The following is a 27,348-nucleotide window of genomic DNA, read 5'->3' as shown; positions in this document are numbered from 1 at the left end:
ATGATGGGAACAAACACTTCATTATATCTTCCCTCTGTAGTTGCTTCCTGACTTTAGGGGAAACACTTGTATGAAATGTCATTACTTTTCAGGACTTTAAACCATCATCACCACATCAGTGCTTTCACATGGGGCAGTGATACACCAGTTTTATGCTACTCATTTGCCTATGATCAAAAGCCAGAGATTCAAAATTAAGTGTCACTGATGGCAAGATTGTTATCCCACTGGTATTTCATATTTTGAGGAATGGTGGCAATGCTGGGCCATCTTGTTCTGTTCTCTGTTTTTGAGGTATGCAGCCAGAACCTGCACAATTTCTCTCCCTCCTGTGGCAGACAGGAAGGTAGGTCTCAGGTGTGACTTGGAGTTCTTCTTGGAATAAAGGTTATTCATCTTGGCACTCTGGCTGAATAGGTGATGCAGTTTTTTGTCTCATCACTGCAAAGGTAAAGGTAAAGGTACCCCTGACCGTTAGGTCCAGTCGTGACCGACTCTGGGGTTGTGCGCTCATCTCACTCTATAGGGCGAGGGAGCCGGCGTTTGTCCGCAGACAGCTTCCGGGTCATGTGGCCAGCAGGACTAAGCCACTTCTGGTGAATCAGAGCAGCACACGGAAACGCCGTTTACCTTCCTGCCGGAGAACTGCTAGGTGGGCAGTAGCTGGGACCGAGCAACGGGAGCTCACCCCGTCACGGGGATTCGAACCACCGACCTTCTGATTGGCAAGTCCTAGGCATTGCATGGATCAGGGGTGGGGAGATTGTGGCCCTCCAGATGTTGTACCCCGATTTTCATCAGCCCCAGCCAGCTTGGTCAATGATACAGGGTTATGGGAGATGTAATCCAGCAACATCTGAAGGTTCATGGGTTCCCCATCTCTGTCTTAGACACATAAATAACACCACATGCTCATGTATTCCTAGCTCTCACCCAGAAGAAAAAGAGCCCAGTGGTTCCAGAAACTTGAAAAACCAATACATGGAGCATGTATGATATTTTGAATAAGAAGCAACATATTGCTAGTACGTAGAAAGTAATTTTTTTAAAAAACATGGCACTTTCCACTAAAGAGGCAACACAATTACTAAAATGCTGTTACATACTTGACTTCGGTTATTTGAACATTTCACAATGTTACATTTCTCATGTCTCTTCTCAGTGGTTCTCAGGCAACTCTTTTCAAATGGAATTGTATAAGAGAAGGGAAAGAGCAGCCATTTTGCCCAGAGAGCATTCATTCGTATTCCACTCAAACTTAGTGGAAGCAAATCAGGATGAAAGCTTAATAAAGGGGTCATTTGAGAGAGCCCTAGGATCAGGGAGCCCTGGGTTCAAATCTCCACTCAACCATGAAGCTCGCTAAGTGAACAAACCTAAGTCGGACTTTATCTCTCAGCTCAACCTTATAGGGTTGTTGTGAAGGGCAGAGTGTCCTGACGTTTGGGATAAAAATGGATTAGATAAATGCTCATCCCTTTTTGTACCACCACAGCTTTGGTTTAGTTTATTTCCTCACCCTCACCCCAATTTCTTTGGCTTTAATACATGGCTTGGAGAGGAGAGATTCAGCTCTTTTTGTTTGTTTGTTTGCTTGCTTCCTTGCTTCATTTCTATGAATTGATGTCATGACCCACCTTGGGGGTTGAAGTGTGGGACATAAATATTTAGATAAAGAAATGAATAATTGTTCCTTGATTCCCTTCTGTATCTATTTACCCCTGACTGCTATTGATGCAGCTGGGTCACTTCTCTGGTGGTACAAAGTGGTTGTTGTTACTATCTTCTGGTTTATTTTACATGTTCTTTTTAAATTAAAGTCAAATTTTAATGTACTTCACTCTAAAGAGAAACAATGTTTATATTTAAGGCAAAAACATAAAGTAAACAAGGAGACAAGCTTTTACATAAGAACATAAGAAGACTTGCTGGATCAGGCCAATGGCCTAATCCAAAATGTTTTAACCTAAAATACATATTTTAGCCTTTATTATGAATTTTTGCATCCATCTAAACCTAAAATATGTATTTTTTAAAAATACAGTGCACATGTTTTAAAATGGTTTTTTTGTGACACAATATTCAGGAAGTATGACAAATGAAGGATAGCTGTGTTCCAGATTGCATATTAATCTAGGATATATAAATTGGGCCAGTTATATGCTGAATATCTGCTTTAAACTCAGAAATAACTGAAAATTGCACATTCAGTCCTCAGATATTAAAAAAGCAGGAGAGATTAGAGTGAAGAAATGTGAAGTTAAACAGAGGCCAGTTTATTTATAACTTGTATAAACTGAAATGCAAAATAGGTGGGGAGGAGAGAATATAATCCAGTAAAAATATATATGAGGGAAAGTGTTTAATAGATTGCAAAAGTTATGTGCTATGCCCTGTGTGCTTGAAGTTCACTTAGATCAGATTTCATATAGCAACACACTACCTATCTACTTCAAAAGAAGTTAACAACATGTTGTATTTTTGGGGGGTGGGAGAACAATACAAAACAAAACAAAACCTGTACTGCCTTCTGCCTGAACAAAAATACCTGGCTGCCTTCAATTTCCCTCAGAAGGCAGGTGAATCACACAATTCGCTGCATGTTTTTGAGGGTGGGATCCTGGAGTGTTTATCTGAGTCTTCTTGATTTTCTTCTGAGGCCCTTTTTCGCAAACCCATTGGGAGCACAGTGGGTCTGCATGCCTTTCTATAATGTTTACAATTTCTGAAGCAGAGAATTCAGATGACATCCCATAAACTGACATCTTGTAACCCAAAGGCTCTTTCAAAGCTGTTTTCAGGACTTATGTGTAAACAAATTCCCTCTGCTTCCTTCCCCCTTTTTTATACAAACCAGGAGATCTTCACAGGGTAAATAAAACTAGGCTTAAAAGGTACCACATGACTGTGATCTGTTGTGAGAAGCTAATGAGACTGTGAACATCTGCTTCATGCACCAGTAATTGCATCTGTAATGGTTTTTCATTACAGTGTGTTGCGATATCCTAGTCCTTTCTTGGGGTGTAGTGATCTTAATTATCCTTAAGTTAAGCCCACTGTATAACTTGAAGAGAAGATTCAGCTATCAATCCTTATGAGAACAAGATAAATGCTGTCAGCTTTGTTTCCCTCCAAGACATACACAAGCAAACTCTATTGGAAAGCTCCTCTAATAGAAAAGCACATTTGTTCTCATATGATGTTTGATTCCTGACACATGCTGTTAAGGCTTTTCAGGTATCTTATTTGTCTGTGTGCATGGAACCTTAGAAACATTAGATGATAAATCTTGAAACTTTAGAAGACAACAATGTAGAAGAGTTTGGATTTGATATCCCGCTTTATCGCTACCCAAAGGAGTCTCAAAGCGGCTAACATTCTCCTTTCCCTTCCTCTCCCACAACAAACTGTGAGATGAGTGGGGCTGAGAGACTTCAGAGAAGTGTGACTAGCCCAAGGTCACCCAGCAGCTGCACGTGGAGGAGCGGAGATGCAAACCCAGTTCACCAGATTACGAGTCCACTGCTCTTAACCACTACACCACACTGGCTGTACAGGCTGATACACCTCCCCACATCCATAAGGATATGGTTGCATCCAAAGCAGGCCAAAAACATAATTCCTTTTCCAAGAGTTTCTTGTATCCTCTTAGTCCAGTAGAAGATATGGACAGACCAGCTTTCAATGAGAATATTCTGGAATCCTGGGGCTCCTCCAGATGACCTTGATTCATCTTGATTTGCTTGCACACATCGTACATGGGGATTATGCAATGCCCACCCTTTACTGAACCTTCATCCTGATTCACTTGTGCATATGTTATATGTCTTCCCATCAGTCACTCATTTATCCTACTCTTTTAAATGCAGTTCCCCTTTCCCTAACTACAAAAAATGCAATTTTTAAAACAGCAGCTACGTTGCACTGGTCAACCTTCATCCACTTGAATTGCACACACATTTTTGGGTAGGCGATTGCATCCCTCCCACAAAATACTGACAGGTGAGAGGCAACCCTGGGTAGGTTTCCTGCTTGGCAGGGAGTTCGACTCGATGGCCCTTGTGGTCTCTTCCAACTCTATGATTCTATGATTCTAGGATGAATTACTGGTTTGATTCTAAACAGTTCCACAAATGCACCTTTTTGGCACCATGCACCAGCATCTTAAGATGCCTAGAAATATGATGGGTAAAGCTAACAACAACATAACTATTGAAACCATGTTCAGAAAGAGCCTTAGAAGCTGGTCACTGAATTTGAAGCTGAGCAGGTAACAGTGAGACAAGGGACATGGTAGTATGGTGTTTTAAGCTTGTTGGATTCCCTTTGGGAAACTTAAATGTCATTTGTGAGCCACTAGATGGCCATCTCTCTTCCAAGCTAGTGGGGGGGGGGGGACTCACCCTCTCACTTTGCTTCAAATGATCAACATATTTCAGTTCAGTACTGCCTTAGAACAAGGGTATGCAAAAATCATCTATAAAAATGCAGATTCTTCACCAGAAAGGAATACAGCCCAAGAAGAGAAAGACTTGAGAAATCCTGGAAATGGAAGGGATGCAATGCAAAAATGATAATGAAAGGCAGAGCCCAGCTTGTAGAGATGAAAGGAGACGGAGAAGAACTTGGGCGCCCATATGAAAAGTGTCTGACGATCATGGGTTTTGTTTGGAACATAGTGTCTGTACTTTAGGAAGGAATCTTAAAAGGGAACATAAATTGTAAAATGAGTTCTCTGAATACTTTGATGTGGTTGGTTGTGTTTCATATGAATTTGGTCAGAGAGGGTGGAAATGTCCTCCTAGGTCAATGATCTGAAAACTGCCAGAAGAAGATTTATGAAGGTTTTCAACTATATTGAGCACTGCTTGAGTTGCCATTCCACATCCTTGTGTACTCATAGAAAGAGCCAAAAATAAAATGTAAAAAGGTTATTTGGGTGATGTGCAGTGGTGGATATAGTTGTTACATATGTTTCTTAACAGAGTGGAAACTATTCTGGCTCAAATAAAAAAAAAACATTCTTCAGATTTTTCTTTTAAAGGAAGGATATCGCTACAACTAGGGATGGGTGAATCTGTCAATTTTGTTTCTCTCTATTTTTAATTTTTCCAGTCTTAAGTTCAGTTTTCCACATTTCTACTTTGCAAATTTCTTTCAAAACAAATCTCATGAAAATTTATCAGTATTTTTGTGTGAAATTTTTGTTACACATTGCCCAAGGTGCACATTTTTTTGCAAGGCAGTTTTCCCTAATATAATGCATTTTTAATTTTATTTTCACCAATATCCACATTTGATTTTCTTCCCACCTCTGGTATCATTGGAGGTTCATCCATTGTGCCCAGTGGCCTGGTGTTGTTGTTATTGAATTCTAGGTTGGTACATAATAAGGGCATGTTGCTCCATGCATGCTGGTCTGTATAACTGAGACCTGCTTGGGGGAACCAGGTGGACCAGACCTGGATGAATTAGACCATAGTTCTGTACCTGGGTACTCTGTGCAACACCAGTCCAGTCCAGAGCTGAGCAGACCAGAGGGGCACCTTCCTCATATCTTCTATTTTCAGTGCAACTTCCTACAAAATGCTAAGGTAGGTTGAATAATACATTTTTAGTCTCTCCAATGGGATGCGGGTGGTACTGTGCACTAAACCACAGAGCCTAGGACTTGCTGATCAGAAGGTCGGCGGTTCGAATCCCCGTGATGGGGTAAGCTCCCATTGCTTGTCCCTGCTCCTGCCAACCTAGCAGTTCGAAAGCACGTCAAAGTGCAAGTAGATAAACAGGTACCGCTCCAGCGGGAAGGTAAAGGGTGTTTCTGTGCGCTGCTCTGGTTCGCCAGAAGCGGCTTAGTCATGCTGGCCACATAAAAGTGAGATGAGCACCGCAACCCCAGAGTCGGTTACGACTGGACCTAATGGTCAGGGGTCCCTTTACTTTACTAGTCTCTCCAATATTATAAATGCTGCTGCTGCTGCTGGAAAACAATGGCAAATATTCTGAGATATCCTGCGTCTGCAAATTAAGATGGAGGAAATAATGTTAGACCTACATTATAGGGTCATGGTAAACATTAAAGAGATAATAGATGTGGAAATACTTTGAGAATTCAGGAAAAGTATTAAATAAATACTAAGATAAAAGATAAAGGTAAATGACCCCTGGGTGGTTAAGTCCAATCAAAGACAACTATGGGGTATGGTGCCCATCTAGCTTCAGGCCGAGCGAGCCGGCGTTTGTCCACAGACAGCTTTCTGGGTCATGTGGTCAGCATGACGAAACCGCTTCTGATAGTTTATGCAAATGCTGGAAAGTTGAAGAAGCACTTTGAGCATTAGTTTGCATTTTAATTTGATATGCTTTTGCTGTTCCAGTGCATTCCATGCCTCTCCTCCTTTCTGAGTAAAGAGCGTCACTGCACTTCATTGCAAACGTTTACATATTTTTACCTTATATGTCTAGTCTTCCTGCTTTGTTTCCTAAGGTGGACTTTACTGTCATGCATTGTCTGGATAGCATGAACATGCCTTTTCCCTTCTTTCATCTACTTCTCATTCTTGACATACTTTGCAATCTTACATTGCACATACTGACTAAATCACATCTGTTTTGTAATTCTTTTAGTTATGCTAACTAACATGGAAGGCAATGGTGAATGGGCCATGTTTCACAGCTTTGTTTCATTATTTTGGTTTAGAGGGAGATAACTGTGGATTTTGATGGGGATTCCTCAGATACTTACTTATGCAGAGATGATAAGAAAAGACCTAAAATCCAGCACATACTTTTCTTGGGCAAACTTTGTGTTGAAGCATTGGGTATAAAAGTTTTGAATGGATGAATGAATTCATGTACAGTCCACAATGCTTGTTACTCAATTCACACTTTTGACAACCCACCCACCTTCAGTGATGTGCAATTTTAAATGTGTGAAGAACTATATATACTTCGCAATATAACACACCTACAAAGGAGGTTTCTGTTCACGTTATACCATAGAAGTAAAAGTATTACCACAACTTTCTTTATCTGTATTCTAGCTTTTCAGTTTCCTGTCTGTTAAACCTACCTAGGTAACAGTAGGGAGAAACCAACACTGACTTTCAATTCAAAATCTATATCAGGGCAACACTTTAGTAGGCAATCCAAAATGTCACAAAACAATGTGCAAACATTCAAATTCTCCAGAGCCCTTTATCAAGCTATATGGTAAAAAGGAGGAAGGATGGCAGCTGGGAGAGGAAGAGGAGGAAAAATGTTGGTGGGTGGTGAAGACATGGAATCTGCATTTAAACATAGTCTAAGAGCAGAGCGCAAAATATGGTTTGAAGCTCAACATAAAAAAAAAAACCCGAAGATCACAGCCACTGGTCCCATCACCTCCTGGCAAATAGAAGTGGAAGAAATGGAGGCAGTGAGAGATTTTACTTTCTTGGGCTCCATGATCACTGCAGATGGTGGCAGCAGCCACAAAATTAAAAGACGCCTGCTCCTTGGGAGAAAGGCAATGGCAAACATAGACAGCATCTTAAAAAGCAGAGACATCACCTTGCCAACAAAGGTCTGTATAGTTAAAGCTATGGTTTTCCCAGTAGTGATGTATGGAAGTGAGAGCTGGACCATAAAGAAGGCTGATCGCCAAAGAATTGATGCTTTTGAATTATGGTGCTGGAGGAGACTCTTGAGAGTCCCATGGACTACAAGAAGATCAAACCTCTCCATTCTGAAGGAAATCAGCCCTGAGTGCTCACTGGAAGGACAGATCCTGAAGCTGAGACTCCAATACTTTGGCCACCTCATGAGAAGAGAAGACTCCCTGGAAAAGACTCTGATGTTGGGAAAGATGGAGGGCACAAGGAGAAGGGGATGACAGAGGACAAGATGGTTGGATAGTGTTCTCGAAGCTACCAGCATGAGTTTGACCAAACTGCGGGAGGCAGTGGAAGACAGGAGTGCCTGGCATGCTCTGGTCCATGGGGTCACGAAGAGTTGGACACGCCTAAATGACTAAACAACAACAAAGGATGGAGTGCGTGAGGACGTAGCAGACACTCTGGTGAGGTTAGGTTGTGCATACACTGTACCTTTAATGTGCACATTCTTTCCCCCAAAGAATTCTGGGCACTGATGTTTACCCCCCACAGAGTTATAATTCACAGCAACTCTTTATAAACTACAGTGCCCAGAATTCTGTGAGGGGGGAAAAGTGATTCAAATGTGCTTTAAAGGTATAGTGTGTAAACAGCCTGAGTTAGGTTCTATATAGGTTTCAGGTTGTATTGAAGGCTGCCGTGAAGAAGGAACATACAATGATTTGAAAATGTAGAATTTGACTGTGATGTAACTGAGGTAAACTGAGCCAGACAAGGATACTAAAAGTGGTGGATGTGTGTACCGAATAATAGCCAAAATGTATAGGACTGAATGTGGGCCAACCAAAACAGGGGGAAATTCATTCTTGAATATTTAAAAGTTTAAAGTTGCTCTGATTTGAACTGCACTTACTGTTTATGGGAAATTTTGACTTAAACATTAGTTTCTAAAGTAAAATAGCTGTTTAATCATTAAGTTGTCATGCAGATGTCTGGGACTGAACTGCAGAAAAGTCCATTATTTCATCAGTACAGTAACCAAATGAGTGGTCAAGTTGCCCATAAAGTTGTGGTATTTCTCAAAGCATGGTTTACATTTTAATACATTATATGTTGGTGCTTAAAAATAATGCATGATAATAAGTGAAATGAATTGAGAACATCGGACCTTTAAAAAGATTATCAATATTCAATACGAAACTCATATATTTTCAAGCTCCATTCATTTTTGATACATCATTTTTGCCCTCCATAATTTATTTATGAATGGCCTTTTACCTGTGTCCCAGGTGATTTACAGATATACCATAAAAACAGCTATATTGAAAGTATATAAATAGAAAGAAAACTAAAGGCAGTTTAAAAAAAAGAAAGAAAATGAACACCTAGGACAAAGACCTTTTCACCCTGGTGGAAAAACTTGTTGGAAATACCTTCAGTTGTTTGTGTCTGGTAGGAAACAATTTTGGCCCAGTGGGCCTGATCCTTATCTCTTTTCCCTGCCATCGGCCAACTCTGACATCACACCCTGAACCTACCAATCATGATTTCCCTACCCCACCGCTGTAGATTTAAGGCTTTATACTTCATTTGAATCCTCTGATTCCCACCCTCTACACCTGCAAAAACAACAACAACAGGAATGTAAAAGGCCAACTTTACTAAAACCCAGAACTTTCTAATTACTTTAACAATTATATGTGACTTGAAATTATTGCCAACCACTTGCTACTAGTGTAATGAGAAAATCAGAATTCTGTGATATTCAGTCTTAATAGGAACACACACCTTGATTTATTTCCTTGTGAACTCACTACTTTGTTACTAGCCAGCAAATATTTGAAGAGGTAGAATATGTTTATGCATGTTTAACTGGGGCAAAAAAAATTGCACACCCAGTTTGTATAGGTTTTGTGCTACATGGTACATATTGTTCGTTATGTCGGACATTTCCTTCCCAATTGTTTTCGGAAGCATTGCTCATATTTTACATAAACCATGACTCACTTATTTCCCTGTCATGGGCAAATATACAGTGTGTCTTAACATCCCATCTGAAAAGTTCTCTGAATGTGCAAGGACATTGGGGGGGGGGGAGATCCAAGAGGAAATGCTTATCAGTGGCAGGAGGGAGGGGTGTGTGACCTAGTCCGTTTACTCCCCTTTTCTTGTCTGTACAGCTTCCCCTCCCAGAGAACAGCTGGGTGACAACAAGGAAGCTGCAGTTTACATACCACAAGAAACAGCCGGCTATCTTTTCACCTGAATCATAGGCTACATAACTTGAGACATTTTGGGAAGCCCCCTAGTCTGTGAAGGATTCAAATACAAGTTCCATCACTTGCTGTATTCCACACACAGAGAGAAAGACATGGATGCATTTTCTGTGATGCTTTTGTGAAGTCTTAGTGGCCTTCCTCTTGTCTTGAATGAATTCTCCCACACAACGTATGTGACTTGTTTTCCTTCGTCTGCTTTAAAGGCCTTTAGTGAACACAACACCCGGCAGATGCAGGTGGGCATGGAGGATGAGAAGAGAACTTCAAGCAGCCTGTCAGGGGTAAAGGAGTGCACTGGCTGGACATATGTGTCTGTGGCAACTGGACTTTTCATTTTGTGCTAGGACCAGTAATACCGTATCTTGTATCGGGCTGTAATTGTTGCAGTACTCTAACTTAGAGGTATCTTAAAGGCACCCCGATTTCTCTGCTTCTTTGTCATGTATGTAGAACTTTTTCATCTTCCTGCTATGAAAAGATGCATAAGCTCCTGCTACAATAAGTTTAAAAATAATAATTAGCTATTGACAATGAAATCAAAAAGTCTTTTTTCTTTCTTTTTTCAAAGGTTGTTCTTTGTTAATGTAAGATATAAAAAGTATCTAATATTATATATCTATTATTGCTGTGTACTCTGGAAACTTATATAGTTTGCTTAAGTCACATTTTTCAGGGGGCTCCTAATATACACTGAAACAGTACCTAATATACATATTTTTTCTTTACTTTTCATAGGATACATCGACAAAGAAGATGCCAGTAGGTGTACTGGAACAACAGATTATATCATTGGAAAAACAAAGGCAAGAGGTAATTTTTAAGCATTTTTTTGGACAAGTTGATGCACTGCAGTGGGTTGTTCACTTGGAGTTTTGGGTTGTAAATTCATTGTTGTAAATGCACATTAATCTTTCTGGAGGAAGCAGTGGCTAATCTTAGTTCTACAAAGCATGAATTGCATCATGCATGTGGTTGAAAATTGTGTGCATAATTATGGTTCATGTTTATATGTACATGTAAAATGTATCAGGTATAGATGCCATAATAAAACCTTTGAAGCAGCTTTGAGCTCAGCTGGACTTTCCTTACACATTATGACCAAAAGGTTTGGCCTCACATGTTGACAAAAAAGATTTTGGAATCATGGTGGCATATATCCACCTGTACAGTTGCCTATTTGAAGTAGCCATCTATTTGAAGTATTGTGTGGTCCAAGTCTGGTTTAAACATAGAGACTTAAGAAGGTAATTATGCCTTGAAGTTGCCTATTGACATCACCTAAAAGGCAGAATGAGCAGGCACACAGTTCACTAGGTCTCCCCACTATGATGTATTGTAATGTATTTCTATTGATATTTTCCCTCTAAATTTTCATGTATACATATAAATTAGTATATGCAAATGCTTTGCAAATCTGTGACCTCTTTTGCCCTTTTTCTTGGTAGTGTGTTGTAAGGGGCTATCCTGTCCAGAATGCTTACATGATGGTATATATAAAGGATAGGAAAGAAGCACATTTCATGCTGCTGTGAACTAAGTGAACTTTCAGAGCTGTGAGGGAAGTCTGCTCATCTTAGAAATCCCTGCAGGAAGTCTTGTGTTTAACATTTGCATTTCCACAGCATTAAGCCTGACTCAGCTGCCAATCCCAATTCGTCTTGCCCTAGCATTCATTCCTATGCTTAATATATCATACAAGGCAAACGGGACCAAAACTTATTGTAAGTGTTTTGATAGTAATACAAAACAGCTGTAAGTAGTGCCGTTAAGAGGTTGGAAGCAGATATAATCAATAAAACCTTAAATGACCTGAGGCTTCCATGCTTTAAGAGCCACATTCTTCCAATGACTCTTGCATATCTCAGGAAATACCAGTGTTGGGGAAGGCCCTGTAGGTCACAGCTCACACCAGCATTGAAACTTCCCACATTTAAGAATCCACCAAAGTCCTGCCCTCTGTTTCTTCTGAAATGTTTTTCCTCGGGCAAGAATTTGATGGTGATTGAGCATTATTTTACTTGGTTAAATTAAAATTTAAAATATTTATGTTTTATCACTATTCCTGTTCTGAGAATGAGGAAATAAGGCAAATGAAATTTCTAAAATAATATGCCAGTTCCAAGGTTAAAATATAAGACCACTGCAGGTTTCACACTTGTAATGTGAGAATAAATAATGTACCTAACACAATTAGTTAATAATTTCAGCTGCTGGCAGTGAACAATCAATGGGATCAGCAGTTCAGGCGAATGAAACAGCAGTATGGAAAAAAGGTAAATTTCTATTTAAGTGTGACAGAAGTGGAGGCTACCTTTCTATACTTTTAATCTGTTTTGTTTTTTCTTGTCTCGTTTTTAAAAAGGGGAAGGTAGAGTAGCAGAAAGGGTGGGCAAGGAACAAAAACATATACTGCTTTTGAAAACCTAGCAAGTGCATCTGATGTAGGTTTGATGTGATGATTGCTGCAGTCTTTTAGAGAGGATAGTGAATTCTGATGACCAAAGAAGCAGAAGAGTTTGGATTTGATATCTTGCTTTATCACTACCCTAAGGAGTCTCAAAGCAGCTAACAGTCTCCTTTCCCTTCCTCCCCCACAACAAACACTCTGTGAGGTGAGTGAGGCTGAGAGACTTCAGAGAAGTGTGACTAGCCCAAGGTCACCCAGCAGCTGCATGTGGAGGAGTGGGGAAGCAAACACGGTTCATCAGATTACGAGTCCACCGCTCTTAACCACTATACCACAGGTTAGGGCAGGCATAGGCAAACTCCAGCCCTCTAGATGTTTGGGACTACAATTCCCAACATCCCTGACCACTGGTCCTGTTAGCTAGGGATGATGGGGCTCCAGATGGATTTGGCGTTGCCCTGGAGCACTGTGGGGTAAAAGATGGTGGCTACTACAGTAAAATGGCCACTCCAAATGATGCTAGGTTCAGGTAGTTTGGAGAAAAGAAAATGGCAATGGGACCTGTGGAAGAAGTGTGTTAGTCTTGCAGCTGTTGCCAAAGGTAATGAAAAAGAGAAGACCATGATACTGCTGTTAATGCTGAGCTGTCCCATCCACCCAAATTTGCGTCCCCAAAATGTTTGCTGCTTATGAATGGGGTTGTGAGCTCAGGAGGTTATCTGGTCTTTGCTCTAGTCCTTTGTTTAAGTTGGGTGAAGCTGAGTTCTGGGTCTGAAAAGGTTAGTGTTTTAGAACATAAAAATAATACTAGTAAGCTGTGATCTAGCAAGTTTTAAAAGTACTTTGCACACAGCATTTCAATAATCTGTACAGTGGTACCTCGGGTTACATACGCTTCAGGTTACATACGCTTCAGGTTACATGCGTTTCAGGTTACAGACTCCGCTAACCCAGAAATAGTGCTTCAGGTTAAGAACTTTGCTTCAGGTTAAGAACAGAAATCGTGCTCCGGCGGTGCGGCGGCAACAGGAGGCCCCATTAGCTAAAGTGGTGCTTCAGGTTAAGAACAGTTTCAGGTTAAGTACGGACCTCCGGAACTTAACCTTAGGTACCACTGTACAACAGTCCTGTAAGGTTGGCTAATATTAACTTTATATAACCAATAGGAATGTGGGCCAGTGTCTGAAGATTAGAATCAGTGACTTGTCTTTTTTCTTTTTTTAGTTACCTGAAGTAAGATTTAGATCAGGGATTTCCCCTCATGCAGCACAGCTAACTCCCCCCCCCCTTTCTATATAGGTTTATCATTCCCCATGGGACAGCTCATCACAAGCTTCAGAGGCTCAGCAGCTTTTGACTTCTAAATCTCATAAGCTTAGTCATACAGATTTGTCCTGAAATGTATCTTACAGCATGTGGTGGTCCCTGCATTCCCACGTTGACCATTGTGTTGCCCGGCCACTGCACCCTGGTGAAAGAAAGGGATCTATCTTACCTCAATTATCCTTGTGTCACATTGCAGGTCACAGATGTGAAAGCACAACTGGAAACAATGCAGAAGAGTGTCAAGGAACTGGAAAAAGAAAGGCACCAAATGCAGCAGGAATGTAGAAGGCTGGAAGCCCTGGCCTCAAACAGCCTCCTACAGGAAATGGTAGGAAACTGTTGTTTTACTCTCACCAGGGTGGGGGTGGGGATTTTAGTATTCATCGGTCTAGTTAAAGTTGTGTTTGCAGTTCAAAAATAGTAGTAGAAAAGTTATCTAGCTGACAGCTTATGTTACTCTTAGACAAAGAAAAAGAGAACAAATGCTTCTGTAGATGTTATATGTGCATTTATATATATGCATCTATACTCATTAATGAGAAAGGTTTTGGGGGTAAACCCTGAGGAAAAATCTATACCCACTGCCTTTCTTTGGTAGAAGAAAATGCTAAGGAGTAAACCCTACACAAGTCTGGAGTGGAGTCCCTAAGGCAGTTGGATGGTGCTTTGTATGCCTTCTTTTGTCAATTCCTGTGACAAATGTTTTCCTTTGGACCTCATCAGCGAGGCCGAGAGGCAGACCTCCATATATATATATACGCTGCCCAGGCTTGCGCCCCAGAGAGGTCACTTTGGTGCTGCCAATGCAGCAAAAACAATTCAGGAGAAAGCAGTTACAAGTCTCTGCAGCCACAGCAGGTGCTGTGATTCTCTAGAGGTTTGACTTCATCCCTGGAGGAGCACTCCATTGTCTCTCAAGACAGAAAAATGCCAACAGCAATGCATTTATATACATTGAGCTATCACTTGGGTACAGTTTCAACCAACTCTTTAATAACAGGAGCTTTGCAATCTCATTGAAGAAGAAGAAGAATGAACTTTATTATGGTCACAGATCAGCATAGGAATTAAACAAATAATTGTAAGAGCAAATAAGGACAAAGAAACAAGCATAGGAAAAATGTGAGATTAGACACTGATAATGGATGAGTAAAAACTGATAATAATAAACAGATAAGAGCTAAGAAAAAGACAAATAAAAAACACGCAGTTAAAATAACTGTAAGAGCATAAGGACTAATAGGTAAAGGTAAAGGTAAAGGTACCCCTGCCCGTACGGGCCAGTCTTGCCAGACTCTGGGGTTGTGCGCCCATCTCACTCAAGAGGCCAGGGGCCAGCGCTGTCCGAAGACACTTCCGGGTCACGTGGCCAGCGTGACATCGCTGCTCTGGCGAGCCAGAGCTGCACACGGAAACGCCGTTTACCTTCCCGCTAGAAAGCGGTCCCTATTTATCTACTTGCACCCGAGGGTGCTTTCGAACTGCTAGGTTGGCAGGCGCTGGGACCGAGCAGCGGGAGCGCACCCCGCCGCGGGGATTCGAACCGCCGACCTTTCGATCGGCAAGCCCTAGGCGCTGAGGCTTTAACCCACAGCGCCACCCGCGTCCCTAAGGACTAATAGACACGTAGTTAAAACAACTATAAGAAGTAAAACTTAACAGGGTACAGGTCTTGCAATATGGGCCTTCAGTTTAGGTCTGGTTTGTAACACAAACCATCCTTCAGTGAATATCCATCATGGCAGCGCAAAATCTAGCAAATGAGTATGTGACATCTGGGTTTTCATCCTGGAATAGTAGGGAGATGTTAAGTTGTTCTGTACATCCTGGGAATTTTTGCTGGGTAGGCAATCTCGCTGACCCCCCCCCCCAATGTTTTCTAAGTAGCATAGAACGAAACAGATGGAGGCTTTTGTAGGTCAATATCAGAGAGCTATTGTGCTCATGTCCTGCTGATAAGCATGTGCAATGTGAAGAATGCTGCACTAGATGGACCTTTGGTCTGATCCAACAGGGTTCTCCATAACTCTCCAAGGGCCATTAATTCAGAAATATGTGAAATTAAAATATTAGAATATAAGAAAATCTAATCTGCATGCTAAAATTTTGACTAAGTAGAGGTAGAAAAAGCATTTGCAATGGAGAAGCCATTTATCAGTGGCCTTAGGAGGGATCATGGTCCATTGATGGAGTACACACTTTGTATATGGAAGGCTCCAGATTTAGTCTCTATTATTTCAAGTGCGGTCTGAAGGCACATGAAGCCATCTCCTTGCTGAAGCTAAGCAGATCTGGGTCTAGTCAGTGTCTTGGACAGGTGACATGGGAATCACTTGTATGTTAGCTTGGGTTGCATGATGAAAGAAAAACAGAAAATAAATGTAAGAAAATAAATCATGTTGCACATGATGGGAAAGGACCCTTGCCTGAGACCCCGAAAAGCCACTGTCAGCCAGAGTTGGCAATACTGGACTATATAGACAAATGATCTAACTTCATCTAAATGTATCTTCCTCTTTTCTGGTTTTCAAAAACAAATTATTAATCTATTTTCTAGCAGATGATTGGTCTTTCAGACAGAGTGAAACTACCCTTTTTCTTACAGAATCTGGCACATTTGATGTTAGGCAGGTATCACTGGAGTGACTAAGACTGTTAGTTTCATTTATTTATAGCTCTTGACCTCGGAAGTCAGTTGACTTTTGAGACAAGTGAAGTATTCCGTTTACATTTCAAGTTGGATAAAGTCTTAGGCTAAGCTATCGTTGAAGCACAGCCAGTTTTACCATTAGGCAAAATGAGGGGTCCACCTCAAGCAGCGGATTTTTGGTGTCATGAAAGGGCAGACAATTGGGGAAGAGCCACTTGTGAGATTCACCCATAACTTTTCATGCTGTGTTTTTACTTCCTCTTAACTGTCTGGACTTTGTGTCTGGAATTGTTCTTGTTTTAATTATGTTGTAACCTACCCTGGAATCATATGATGAAGGGTGGCCAGAAATATTTCAAATAAATCTGGGGGGATCTCCTCCAGCTTTGTTCCCCCCCACCAGTAAGTGCTGTCTGCTTTGAAACTGTAGGGTGGAAAAAAATTCAAGATAAAATACAATTAAATCCCCCCTCTAAGATTTCATTCCTTTGGCTGGGGATTGTGGGGCTACTCTAGTGCTCTAACCATGACCTCTGCTGCCTCCTTGACAGACACATTGTCCAACAACAAGGCCTTCAGGGTGGTATTTATATATGTGAAGGGGTAAGCTCTATATTTCTTCAGCTACCTCATGCAGTTTTATGACCTATATGTGCCACATGAGAGCCCAAAAGGTAGTCAATAGAATTTCATCAGACTTTAGTGTATCTGGGATGAGCTATCCATCAGTTCTGCTGCTGTTTTCTTCCCGAGAAGTTTGGCACGCTTCCTTGGAATAATAATAAAAAAATACAGCACATCTGTCAGACCAAGAAAAAATGCAACCATCTGCACTTTATCAACAATCTATGTGTTTTTACATTCCAGAGAGACAAAAAAATCCTAAAGGAAGAGAATAGACTTCTGAAAGAAGAAACCTCCTTAGCAAATACGAAAAAGATTCATTATGAACGTGAAATAAGTCGGCTTAACAAGGTAAGGATATTCTTGTTTCAGAATATTGATCTCTTTGCTTTGAAATCTTTACCTGCTCAGGTAAAGAAGTTTATCCATTTGGCGGCTACTGATTGTAAAGTTGGTGAGCATTCTTTTGGTCACCTGCTGCACTAATAGCTTCTGAGAACACAAGGTAATAAAATTACACGGAAACATTGTTTTCAAAGAGCATGCATAAGGTGGCTGTCTTTATTTTAAAAGAAACACAGCCATGCAGGGCCCCGATCCTTATTATGCTGCTGGTCCAGATTGGGGGCTAGACCAGTACCCCACTGAAAATGATCCCTAATGCTATTTGCTCCCCCAGCTGCTGTTTGTAGTAAGTAGCACCTTCAGTGGCAAATAGCAGCTGTGCATTTGTGTATGAGATTTTTAAGGAGAAACCAGGTCAGGAAGAGGGGGTTTTTTTGATAGGGGGAAACATGTTTGAACCGAGCTTGTAGTTTGTCCCCCTTCACTCTAGGTGACGTGAAGACTATTATAACAACAACCTACATTACTGGATGTTTACTCTGAGGAAACACCATTTGCATTGATGGGAATGTTGGGGAACACAAACAGGAGAGAGCTGTTGTGCTAATGCATTTGCTTGTGGGTTCCCATGGACATCTGGTTAGCTTCTGTGAGACAGAATGCTGGACTTAAGTTTGGAGGATATGTTGTTGTTGTTGTTGTTTAGTCGTTTAGTCGTGTCCGACTCTTCGTGACCCCATGGACCAGAGAACGCCAGGCACCTCTGTCCTCCACTGCCTCCCGCAGTTTGGTCAAACTCATGCTGGTAACCTCGAAAACACTATCCAACCATCTCGTCCTCTGCCGTCCCCTTCTCCTTATGCCCTCAATCTTTCCCAGCATCAGGGTCTTCTCCAGGGAGTCTTCTCTTCTCATGAGGTGGCCAAAGTACTGGAGCCTCAGCTTCACGATCTGTCCTTCCAGTGAGCACTCAGGGTTGATTTCCTTCAGTATGGAGAGGTTTGATCTTCTTGCAGTCCATGGGACTCTTAAGAGTCTCCTCCAGCACCATAATTCAAAAGCATCAATTCTTCAGCGGAGAATTGGAGGAGATGAGGAACCTCCAAAATGCAACTCCCCAGCCCTCTATATCTGGCTCTTGGGACACTGTCCAGATCATGTCTCCTCTCCCCAAGCCACACTTCTCTCTGGCTTTGCTCCACACTCTCCTCGCGTCCTTGTGCCTGGCTGGATTGTTTCCTTGAATTGTACTCACCTTGATGGGAGATGGAGAGATGTAAGGTGTGTTTGTGTGCAGTGGCGTAGCGTGGGGGTGCAGGGGGGGCCAGCCGCAACATCTGGGGGTTAGGGTTAGGGGGCGCAAATCCACGGGTTAGGGGGCACAAATCCACGGGTTAGGGGGGCGCAAATCCACGGGTTAGGGGGCACAAATTACTTGCCTTGCCCCGGGTGCTGACAACCCACGCTACGCCACTGTTTGTGTGTGTAGAAACCTGTGGCTTCTGTGTGGCTGGAATGTTGCCTACTGAACGAAGGTAGGAGTCATGCCCATCCACTTTTGGCTCTGGCCCTGACCACCACTGGCATGCAGTCACTTGAAGGGAATGTGGTCCCTGAGCTGCAAGGTGTTCTCAGCCCCTGAGAGAGGCTGATCCATCTGATCTTTTTATGTTCTAACTGATTTTGCATGATGCAACAAATGTGGTAAATATCTTAGAGTAGAAGTAGGGAATCTGTGGCCTTCCAGACATTGCTGCCTATTGTAGCTATTTGGTAAAGTGCAACTAAAGCCCCTTAGCTCCTACTTTTTATGTTTACTTTCTGAATGCCACAAATTCTGATTTATAGTTTATATCATATCATATCTACTAACAGTCATCTCAGTTCTCTGAACTGCCGTCCTTATGCAATCAAATGGTGGTGCGCTCACACAAGAGGCAGATTATCTGTATACTTGAAGTATACAGATAATTTTTTTAAGCCCAAAGGGAAGAGGAGTGTGGGATGACTGCTGAAAGGGTGAAAACAAACAGAAAACTAGGGCATGGTGAGGGAATAAATAATATGGACTGGACTATTGAACAGGAACACTCAGTGCTGCAACATTTTGTTTCAAGCCCCCCATGTATGTTATAGTTTTTCTGCACTTTTTTGCCTTGTACTCAAGAGACTGTGTGCCAAAATGATGGTCTCCCCCTGCCTGTGTCTCTACCTCCCTTTCTCTCTCATGTACAAGAGAAACGGGATGATGTATGTATCTCTTGATTATTTGGAGAATATGGCCCAGATCCAAATCTCCACATCTTTAGCAGCTGGAACTAGGTGCACATAACCTACTTAGATACTCGGAACAGCAAGAATATGATAGGCAGAATTAAAGTATTCAACAGGGGCTATGCATCACACCCCAGTTCTTGGAGCAGGGAAAGGAAAATAATACAAGTAGCAGCTGTTTGTACATGCAGATCCACACCAAGCTTTTGCACACAAACCAGCCCTGGCTGGATACTCCAGGTGTATAGCCAGCTTCTAAAATGTTGCAAAGGAAGAACAGAAAGCCATTGCTGGAGAGGCATAAAGCATATTTCCACCAAGAGAGGCTACATAAAGCAATGAGGGTATTTCCTTTTTAACCCTATCTCCTGGTAAACCACGAACACTTCCTGAGGAAACACATTTCTCTGAAAAATAGTTCTATCAAGCTTTAAGCTAAGCAACAAAACACAAAACTTCAAGCATGAAAAATACACTGTCATTAAAATAAAAATGTTAGTTCTGGTCCACTTGAATCTTGCAATTAATTACAGGTGGAGAAACAAAATGAAATGTCATAGGCTAGCATGCAAATAAATAATGACTTTCAGGAAGCATGTTGTTGTTATTTACAACCCAATATTTTTGAGTCATGGCATAAACTGTGAGAATCTGAGGGTGGCAAAACTGCCAACAGTATTTTTCATTGCACACTAGTGGAAAGTTATAGAAAACACCTCAGCATTTACAGCTTAAATGCCTCCTCACCACGCAGATGTTTACCTATGGATATGATCACTTCAAGCTTTTAACTTGAATGCAAAACTCTCATGATATCATGAATTGAGAAGTAATTGGGAACTACCAGTGTGGTGGAGCAGTATGGTGGAGATACCGTACCCTCATTGTCATTGTTGCAGCTTACGGTACCGTGGTACCTCGGGTTAAGTACTTAATTCATTCCAGAGGTCTGTTCTTAACCTGAAACTGTTCTTAACCTGAAGCACCACTTTATCTAATGGGGCCTTCTGCTGCCGCTGCACCGCCGGAGCAGGATTTCTGTTCTCATCCTAAAGCAAAGTTCTTAACCTGAAGCACTATTTCTGGGTTAGAGGAGTCTGTAACCTGAAGCGTATGTAACCTGAAGCATATGTAACCCAAGGTACCACTGTACTTGGATAGGGCAGGAAAATTAATTAATTAATTAATTAATTAATTAATTAATTTTTATATCCTGTCTTTACTCCAAGGAGCTCAAGGTGGCATACATAGTTTTCCTCCTTCCCATTTAATATTCACAAGAAGGCCTAGAGCACATCAGCCCAAGGACACCCAGTGAGCTTCATTGTTGGGTGAGAATTCAAGCCCTGGTCTCCAATTTCCTGGTTCAGTACCCTATCACAGTGAGTGACTAAAGAAGTGCTATAGGAACTTACTCAGTGTTAGAATAAAATTATGTTTATTTGGATATATAAACATGTCTACAAGAATCCATAGGGCAACTGATACATTTACAACACAATCCATTACATGTCTATTTATATGTACTTCATGGTAAGTTTATATGTACTTCCTGCTGTGCAATCCTGTGCACACTTACCTGGTCCACTGATTCCCAAATAGATGTCCAGGTTTGTGCTGAAAGAATGACATGTTTCAAGTGGCAAGGAGACTTAAAATGGTAAAGGAATCCCTGACTGTTAGATCCAGTTGCAGACGACTTTGGGGTTGCGGTGCTCATCTTGCTTTACTGACAGAGGGAGCTGGTGTTTTGTCCGCAGACAGCTTCTGAGTCATGAGGCCAGCATGACTAAGCTGCTTCTGGCGAACCAGAGCAGCGCACAGAAACACCGTTTACCTTCCTGCTGGAGCGGTACCTAGTTATCTACTTGCACTTTGACTTGCTTTCGAACTGCTAGGTTGACAGGAGCAGGGACCGAGCAGCAGGAGCTCACCCTGTCGTGGGGATTCAAACTGCCGAACTTCTGATCGGCAAGCCCTAGGCTCAGTGGTTTAGACCACAGCTCCACCCACGTCCCTTGGCAAGGAGGCTTAACATATGGCAAAAGAGAGATGTGGAAGTGGGGGAAACAACTCTCATCAAGAAGAAAAAATGACATAAGGTCATCTTTGGATAAGAGAGCCTTGAATACAGCACGCAAATGTATTGTCATCTCCACAGGTGTAAGCCACATGGTAACAAGAAAAGCCAAATGAGATCTCGTGCACATTTATTGCATGGTTAACAAAACATATTGAAGTCAGGTTACGATTTGGAACCAATTAGAGGAACTCTTAAATGAAAATGCACTTTGAGTTTGTTAGAATATAAGGGGTTTTTTGTTTTGCCTTAGTTCCATTCCTCCTCTCATTTGTGATTAGTTACAATAACATGCCTTATTTAAAGGTATCAGTTTCTAAGTTACTTCTAATTTTGAGGAATTAGATAGTTAGGACTGCATTGCGTTAGCATCTGTCTGTCTCAAGAGGCAATGGAGTATATATCCAGGGGTGAAGTTAAACTGCTGTGTTAGCAGCACTGGAGCAACCTCTCCAGGGCACAAAAACCTGGGCAGTGTGTATGGAGGCCCTGGGCTGGCCAGATGACAAGGCCCTGCTCTTGGCCTCACTGATGTGGTTCAAAGGAAAACAGAGCAATGTGTTTGGCACCACCTTAGCTGCAGGAATTGTTGGGAGGAGGCGTACAAGCACCACCCACTCCAGGTTTGTGTAGGGTTTACTCCTCAGTCTTTTCTTCTTCTGAAGATAACCTGCAAGTTAGCGGAGGTTTCAGATCAGTTTTCCTTCTCCTAGATGGGCTACCTTTCCAGGTTGATGAGCTTCATCTGCCCAGCTAGGACTAGGAGTTTGGTTTTCTGATAACTTAGAGCAGAATCCTAACCATGTCCACTCAGTGGGTTTGGGATTGCAGCCTAAATAGTACTGTTGCCTAATGTGATTTTAATGATATAATATGCTGGCCATATGTATGTGAGAGTTATTTTCTTTTATAGTTGCTATAAAGAATTACACAGTGTTCTATTTATCAGTTAAAGTCAGCATATCAGGTGCAGATGTATGTACTTCACATTGCTGATTTTTCTTGGTTCAGGGCATTCTGCTATGACCAGTTTCAAAATCAAATAAAAGCTTCTCTAAATACAGAGCAATCCTAAGTAGGGATGAGGAGAAATTCAATTCAGTTCATATTTAAAGCCTAATCTTTAGCCAAAATTGCACAGAAGGGTGTGCTTAGTAGGGGAAATTCTCATGAAAGTGTTTCTCAACCTTTTTGAATTTGCCCTTCTCAATGGAGGATGCAATCCCAAACACAGTTACTGGGAGGAAAGTCCCATTGAACATAGTGGGACTTGCACGTAGGTAAACATGCATAGGACTGTACCATAGGACTCCCTTGTTGTGTGGGCTCCACTGCCATGACCAGCCCAACCACAATAAAGGGCTCTGCAGGTGAACGTGCTGAAATTATAATATGCAGTTGAATGCAGCCTTGTGAGAGTCTTTGGACTGTGGTAATAATACTAATTTAACACTAAGTTTTTTAAAAAGCTAGAAAATGAGGTATTTGACTCCCTCAAAAAACTAGCGTACATGATTTCCCCTCCAAAGAATCCTGGAAAATATAGCTCTCTGAGGAGTAAACTACACATCACAGAATTCTTTGGGGGAAGCCATGGTTATTAAAGTGGCATAAATGTGCTTAAATATTCTACCACCTTTAGGTTGGGATAATGGGACTGGGGGCGGGGATTGAACCCACAGATGCACACATATCTTTGCTGTGTGTGTTGCGGATGGTGGAAGCTGCCCATTTATTCAAGACCGTAATATCCTTTTCTCTTCAGGTGTCTTTGCACCTCCAAGGAATGGGGGGCTGCCCCCCAGTTTGAGAACTCCTCTTGTGACGCAGATTCCCCAACCTTTACTAGGGATTATAAATATGTTAGTTAGAAAGGCAAATGAAGATTGTACTGCTTAAAAAGCAATGATTTTTATGTAGTGAACTCCATGTGTAAAGTACTTTCCCCCCTTTTCTTCCTTTTTGGCTACAGGCGCTTCAGGATGCCCTGAAAAATCAAAGTGCCCCCTTGCATGAGACTCCTGTAAATGCCCAGGATATAAACTGCAACCATGAAGAGATGAAAATGCAAATGGAAGTTCTCAGGCAACAGGTATGAATGGATTGCAGTAGCATTGTAATTCATTTAATTCTAAAGGTAGAACTCCTAGGTTTTAACATGAGCATTTTATTCTGTGCATGAATTCCACGATGAGCTCAGAACCATTATAAATGAAGGTTGGCATTTTCAGTATAAAGTCTGGTTTTCAGATGTAGCACTACCATTTATACTAGTAAACTTCAATTATAAACAGCTAGATCAGCTCACACATCCTCCCCAACTGGTTGATCTACCGTATATTTACGTTTTGTTTTCATACTGCTATTTCAGTTGCAATTATCCTACTCAACTCACCTATCAAATGCCACCGATGGGAGTGGATAATCAAGAAGCCACGTGCCCTTTCCCCATTTTTGTGAGACTATACATTGCTCATGAATCATGTTCTTCTTAGTGCAAGACTTTTCTTTAGTTCAATATTCTAAGTGGACAGATAAATTAAAAGCATATAAAGTGTCCCCAAGTGGCTCAAATAAACTCCATTATCTGTGGAACGGAAGATTGATTTAATCAGTGTTGCAGAACCTCAGGAAAAGATGTGCTGCTACCTCTCTCTCTCTCTCTCTCTCTCTCTCTCTCTCTCTCTCTCTCTCTCTCTCTCTCTCTCTCTCCCTCCCTCCCTCCCTCCCTCCCTCCCTCCCCCCCCCCGGGTTTCCTTTTAGACAGGAACCCATCCGTTTAAAATTATGTTACTTTCCAGTTAACCTTAGGTTTTAAGTCTGTCATTCTGGACACTGTTAGAGTCAGTTGCTGAAATACAAATGTGTAGGATGGGAAGGCCCGTGGACTAAAATACTTGTTTCTGTCACGTTTGAAGGGCTGAGCCAGATTTTACTCTCATGTAATGCATGCCACATGTGGAAGGGTAAAGCCTTGAATTTGATTGTTCAATAATGGATTGTACACACAATAAAACAGAGGATATCATTCCCTCCCCCCCTTCCCCCCTATACTTCAGAGGGCACTTAAATCTATAGTCTTTTTTTCTTTTTTGTATCATTTCATTTTATGCATCCGTTGAGACGCTGTGGAGTTCAAACTGCATATTGGAGGACAGAAGGTTCCAATTCCATGTTATAAGGACATTTTGCACTACCTCCTTTAGTTTTCTAAGCCTCCTTCATGTCTTAAGCTTGCAGTAATTATAATAAGGGTTGTGGGGACGATATAATAAGGGGAACCAACAGCAGGGCCAATGGGCAGTTTTCCAGCCCCAGCTCCCCTCCTCCTACCTTATCGTGTCTGTTTGTATGGAAAGGGTAGGAGAGGTCACAACCATTCCCCAAGACTCAAAAATAGAGGAAGCTTAGCCAAACACAAGGACTCTACTCTTTCCCAAAGAGAACCAGGATGGCAGCCAGCTGTGTGAAAAAGCAGATAGTGTATGCCCACTGGCAGATCACTATCAACTAAACATCTAGAGCAGATTATCTACCTGCTTTATGGCTTCGCAAGCCCTGAATTGCCTCCACACTGTAGTCATTTCTTCGTTCAATTATTACAAATAATTTGAGAAGTTATTGCCAATGTGATTTATACAATGTCTTCCCTGTTACCCTCACCTCTTTTTAAATACCAGGTTGGTGGTGATTTTAAAACAAAGCAGATACTGAAATTGCATCTCTATTTCTGAGCAGGAACGCTATTCTAGGGAGTAGGTTCGGTTAAAGCAAATGCTTCTGGATAATCGTGTTTTTGATCTCCCTTTAAGGCTGCATTAACACATCAGTAGTGCCTGAGTACTTTTCCATCTGCTGTGGGACATTGCAGGATTGCTGAATACAGGAGTATACATTCCTGTGTGGAACTACAGTTCTAATTCTGCTTCCAGAAGATGTGGAAGAACCATGAGTCCCAAGGAGTCCTATGCGACATCAATACTATACTTTTAAAGCAATTCACAGCACAAATTTCCCCTCTCAAAGAATCCTGGGAACTGTATTTTGTTAAGGGTGCTGGGAATGGTAGCTCTGTAAGGGATGCACTGTCTCTGTTTTGTGGTTGAAATTCAGAACTGACTAACTTTGGCTATAAGGTTCTGAAAGTGGTATTTCTAAACTCTGGGATTCTGAGCACATCAAGTAGAATTCCCTGGGAATGTGCAAGATAGGCTGCATGACTCATGGGGTTGATAATCCAGTGACTAGAGACACTGGTGCATTATCACTTATCAGCATTTCCAGTAAGTGGTTGTTCATAATGATTTTTAATTGAAGTCTTCCTGACTTACTCATGCACTAGCTGTTAGTGATTTGCTCCTTACAAGTGCATACTCATGGGGGGAAAGATCATGACTGATGCAAGCCTATCCAGATGCATAGACATCGTCATCTTTTAATCTCTTTTTGGTTTACTGATGATTTTAATTATTATTTTTTTTAAATTAATTACTTGGTTTTAACTATTGTATTAAATATTTCTGGTGAACTGTTTGGAAGTTTTATTACAATCAAGTAGCATATAACTTTCATTAAATAAATAACAGGAGGAATTGTGTCAACCAACACCAACACCCACCCAGCCCTGCCAATAATTCCGGAAATGGCATGTTCCCTGTAATCCTTTAAACCAGTGGTTTTCAACCAGTGTGCCCTGGGGTGCCTTGAATGATGGTCAGGGCAATACTGGCCTCTGTCCCTCTTTCTTTCCCTCCCTCCTCTGATGCCCTCTCACAGAAAAAATGTAGTTGGTCAAGGGAGCCATGGACTAAAAAAAAGTTGAAAACCTCTGCTTTCAACTACAAGGAGACAGAACACTTCATTGCATAATGGAGCACTTTACAAGAAGCACAGGTTTGGGGTGAGGAAGCCCATTTTCAGCCACAGTCTGAAGGGAAGCAAGCAGTAGACTAGCTATGAGCACCATTCCTATCTCTGAGCAGTGTAAGATTCCAGGCGATCCGGGCGCTTTTCCAGGGTTTGTGTCTTCTTCAGAATGAGGCACAGTGGAGAATGTATCTTTAGGATATATGATTCATTTACACATATATAACCTGAGTTTATGATGGAGAGATTCATAGCATTAGCACCCGTTTCTCCCATAGCTGTAACCTTGGATTTAAACAGAAATGAAACACTGCACACTCTCTCTCTCTCTCTCTCTCTCTCTCTCTCTCTCTCTCTCTCTCTCTCTCCCTAGTTTGTTGCTTTGCTTCTAGTTCACACCTCTCCAAACTCTGCTCTCAACTCTGTCCTTCTAACTATCCATTTACCATCTCACACAGATCCACTTCCTTTGTTCCCCTTAATGGCCCATCTCCCAGGTGATCACCTCACCAGGAAAGTAGCCTTGGCTTATATTTTAACACTTGCTGGATCCAGGGTCTCAGCATACAGCCTACTCTCCTCACCCCCATGTGTTCTTCCCTCCCATCAGTTCTTGGCACAAACAGAGCAGCTGCTCTAAGAAAGTTTTTTGAGGGAGGAGTAGGGAGGGTGCTGGGACAGCCATGGCTGGCTTCAGACTTGTTGAATCTGCTTTCTGCTTTTACTGGAACTTCAGCAATAGATATGTGGAAAAGATGCAACAGACAGACTAAAAGAACAGGGTGACTCCTAGTGAAGTCTAAGCATAGGACTTTGTTTTCAGTACCAGAAATGAGCTGAACCCACACTCCTTTAACAAACAGATCCACATCTGGCTAGCTTTCTTCATTTCAGCAGCCTAA

The 27,348-nt window shown here is 41.7% G+C and overlaps 2 protein-coding genes across 2 annotated transcripts in view; one reads left to right on the top strand and one right to left on the bottom strand.

Annotated features, from left to right (window-relative positions):
* LOC309377774 (dynein light chain roadblock-type 2) overlaps positions 1-27,348 on the bottom strand; it is a 384,929-nt gene that overhangs the window by 56,559 nt on the left and 301,022 nt on the right. The window lies entirely within an intron of this gene.
* The window catches only part of TNIP3 (TNFAIP3 interacting protein 3), a 63,303-nt gene that overhangs the window by 14,464 nt on the left and 21,491 nt on the right, over positions 1-27,348 (top strand). The window contains exons 3-8 of the mRNA XM_081925523.1: positions 10,078-10,155; positions 10,610-10,684; positions 12,082-12,147; positions 13,804-13,935; positions 17,125-17,232; positions 23,553-23,672. Coding sequence (XP_081781649.1) covers positions 10,078-10,155; positions 10,610-10,684; positions 12,082-12,147; positions 13,804-13,935; positions 17,125-17,232; positions 23,553-23,672 — 579 coding nt within the window. The remainder of the gene's footprint in view (positions 1-10,077; positions 10,156-10,609; positions 10,685-12,081; positions 12,148-13,803; positions 13,936-17,124; positions 17,233-23,552; positions 23,673-27,348) is intronic.

This window comes from Podarcis melisellensis (assembly GCF_964234715.1).
Source record: "Podarcis melisellensis genome assembly, chromosome: 9".
NCBI classification, from domain to species: domain Eukaryota; kingdom Metazoa; phylum Chordata; class Lepidosauria; order Squamata; family Lacertidae; genus Podarcis; species Podarcis melisellensis.
This window is presented reverse-complemented; position numbering and strand designations above follow the sequence as displayed.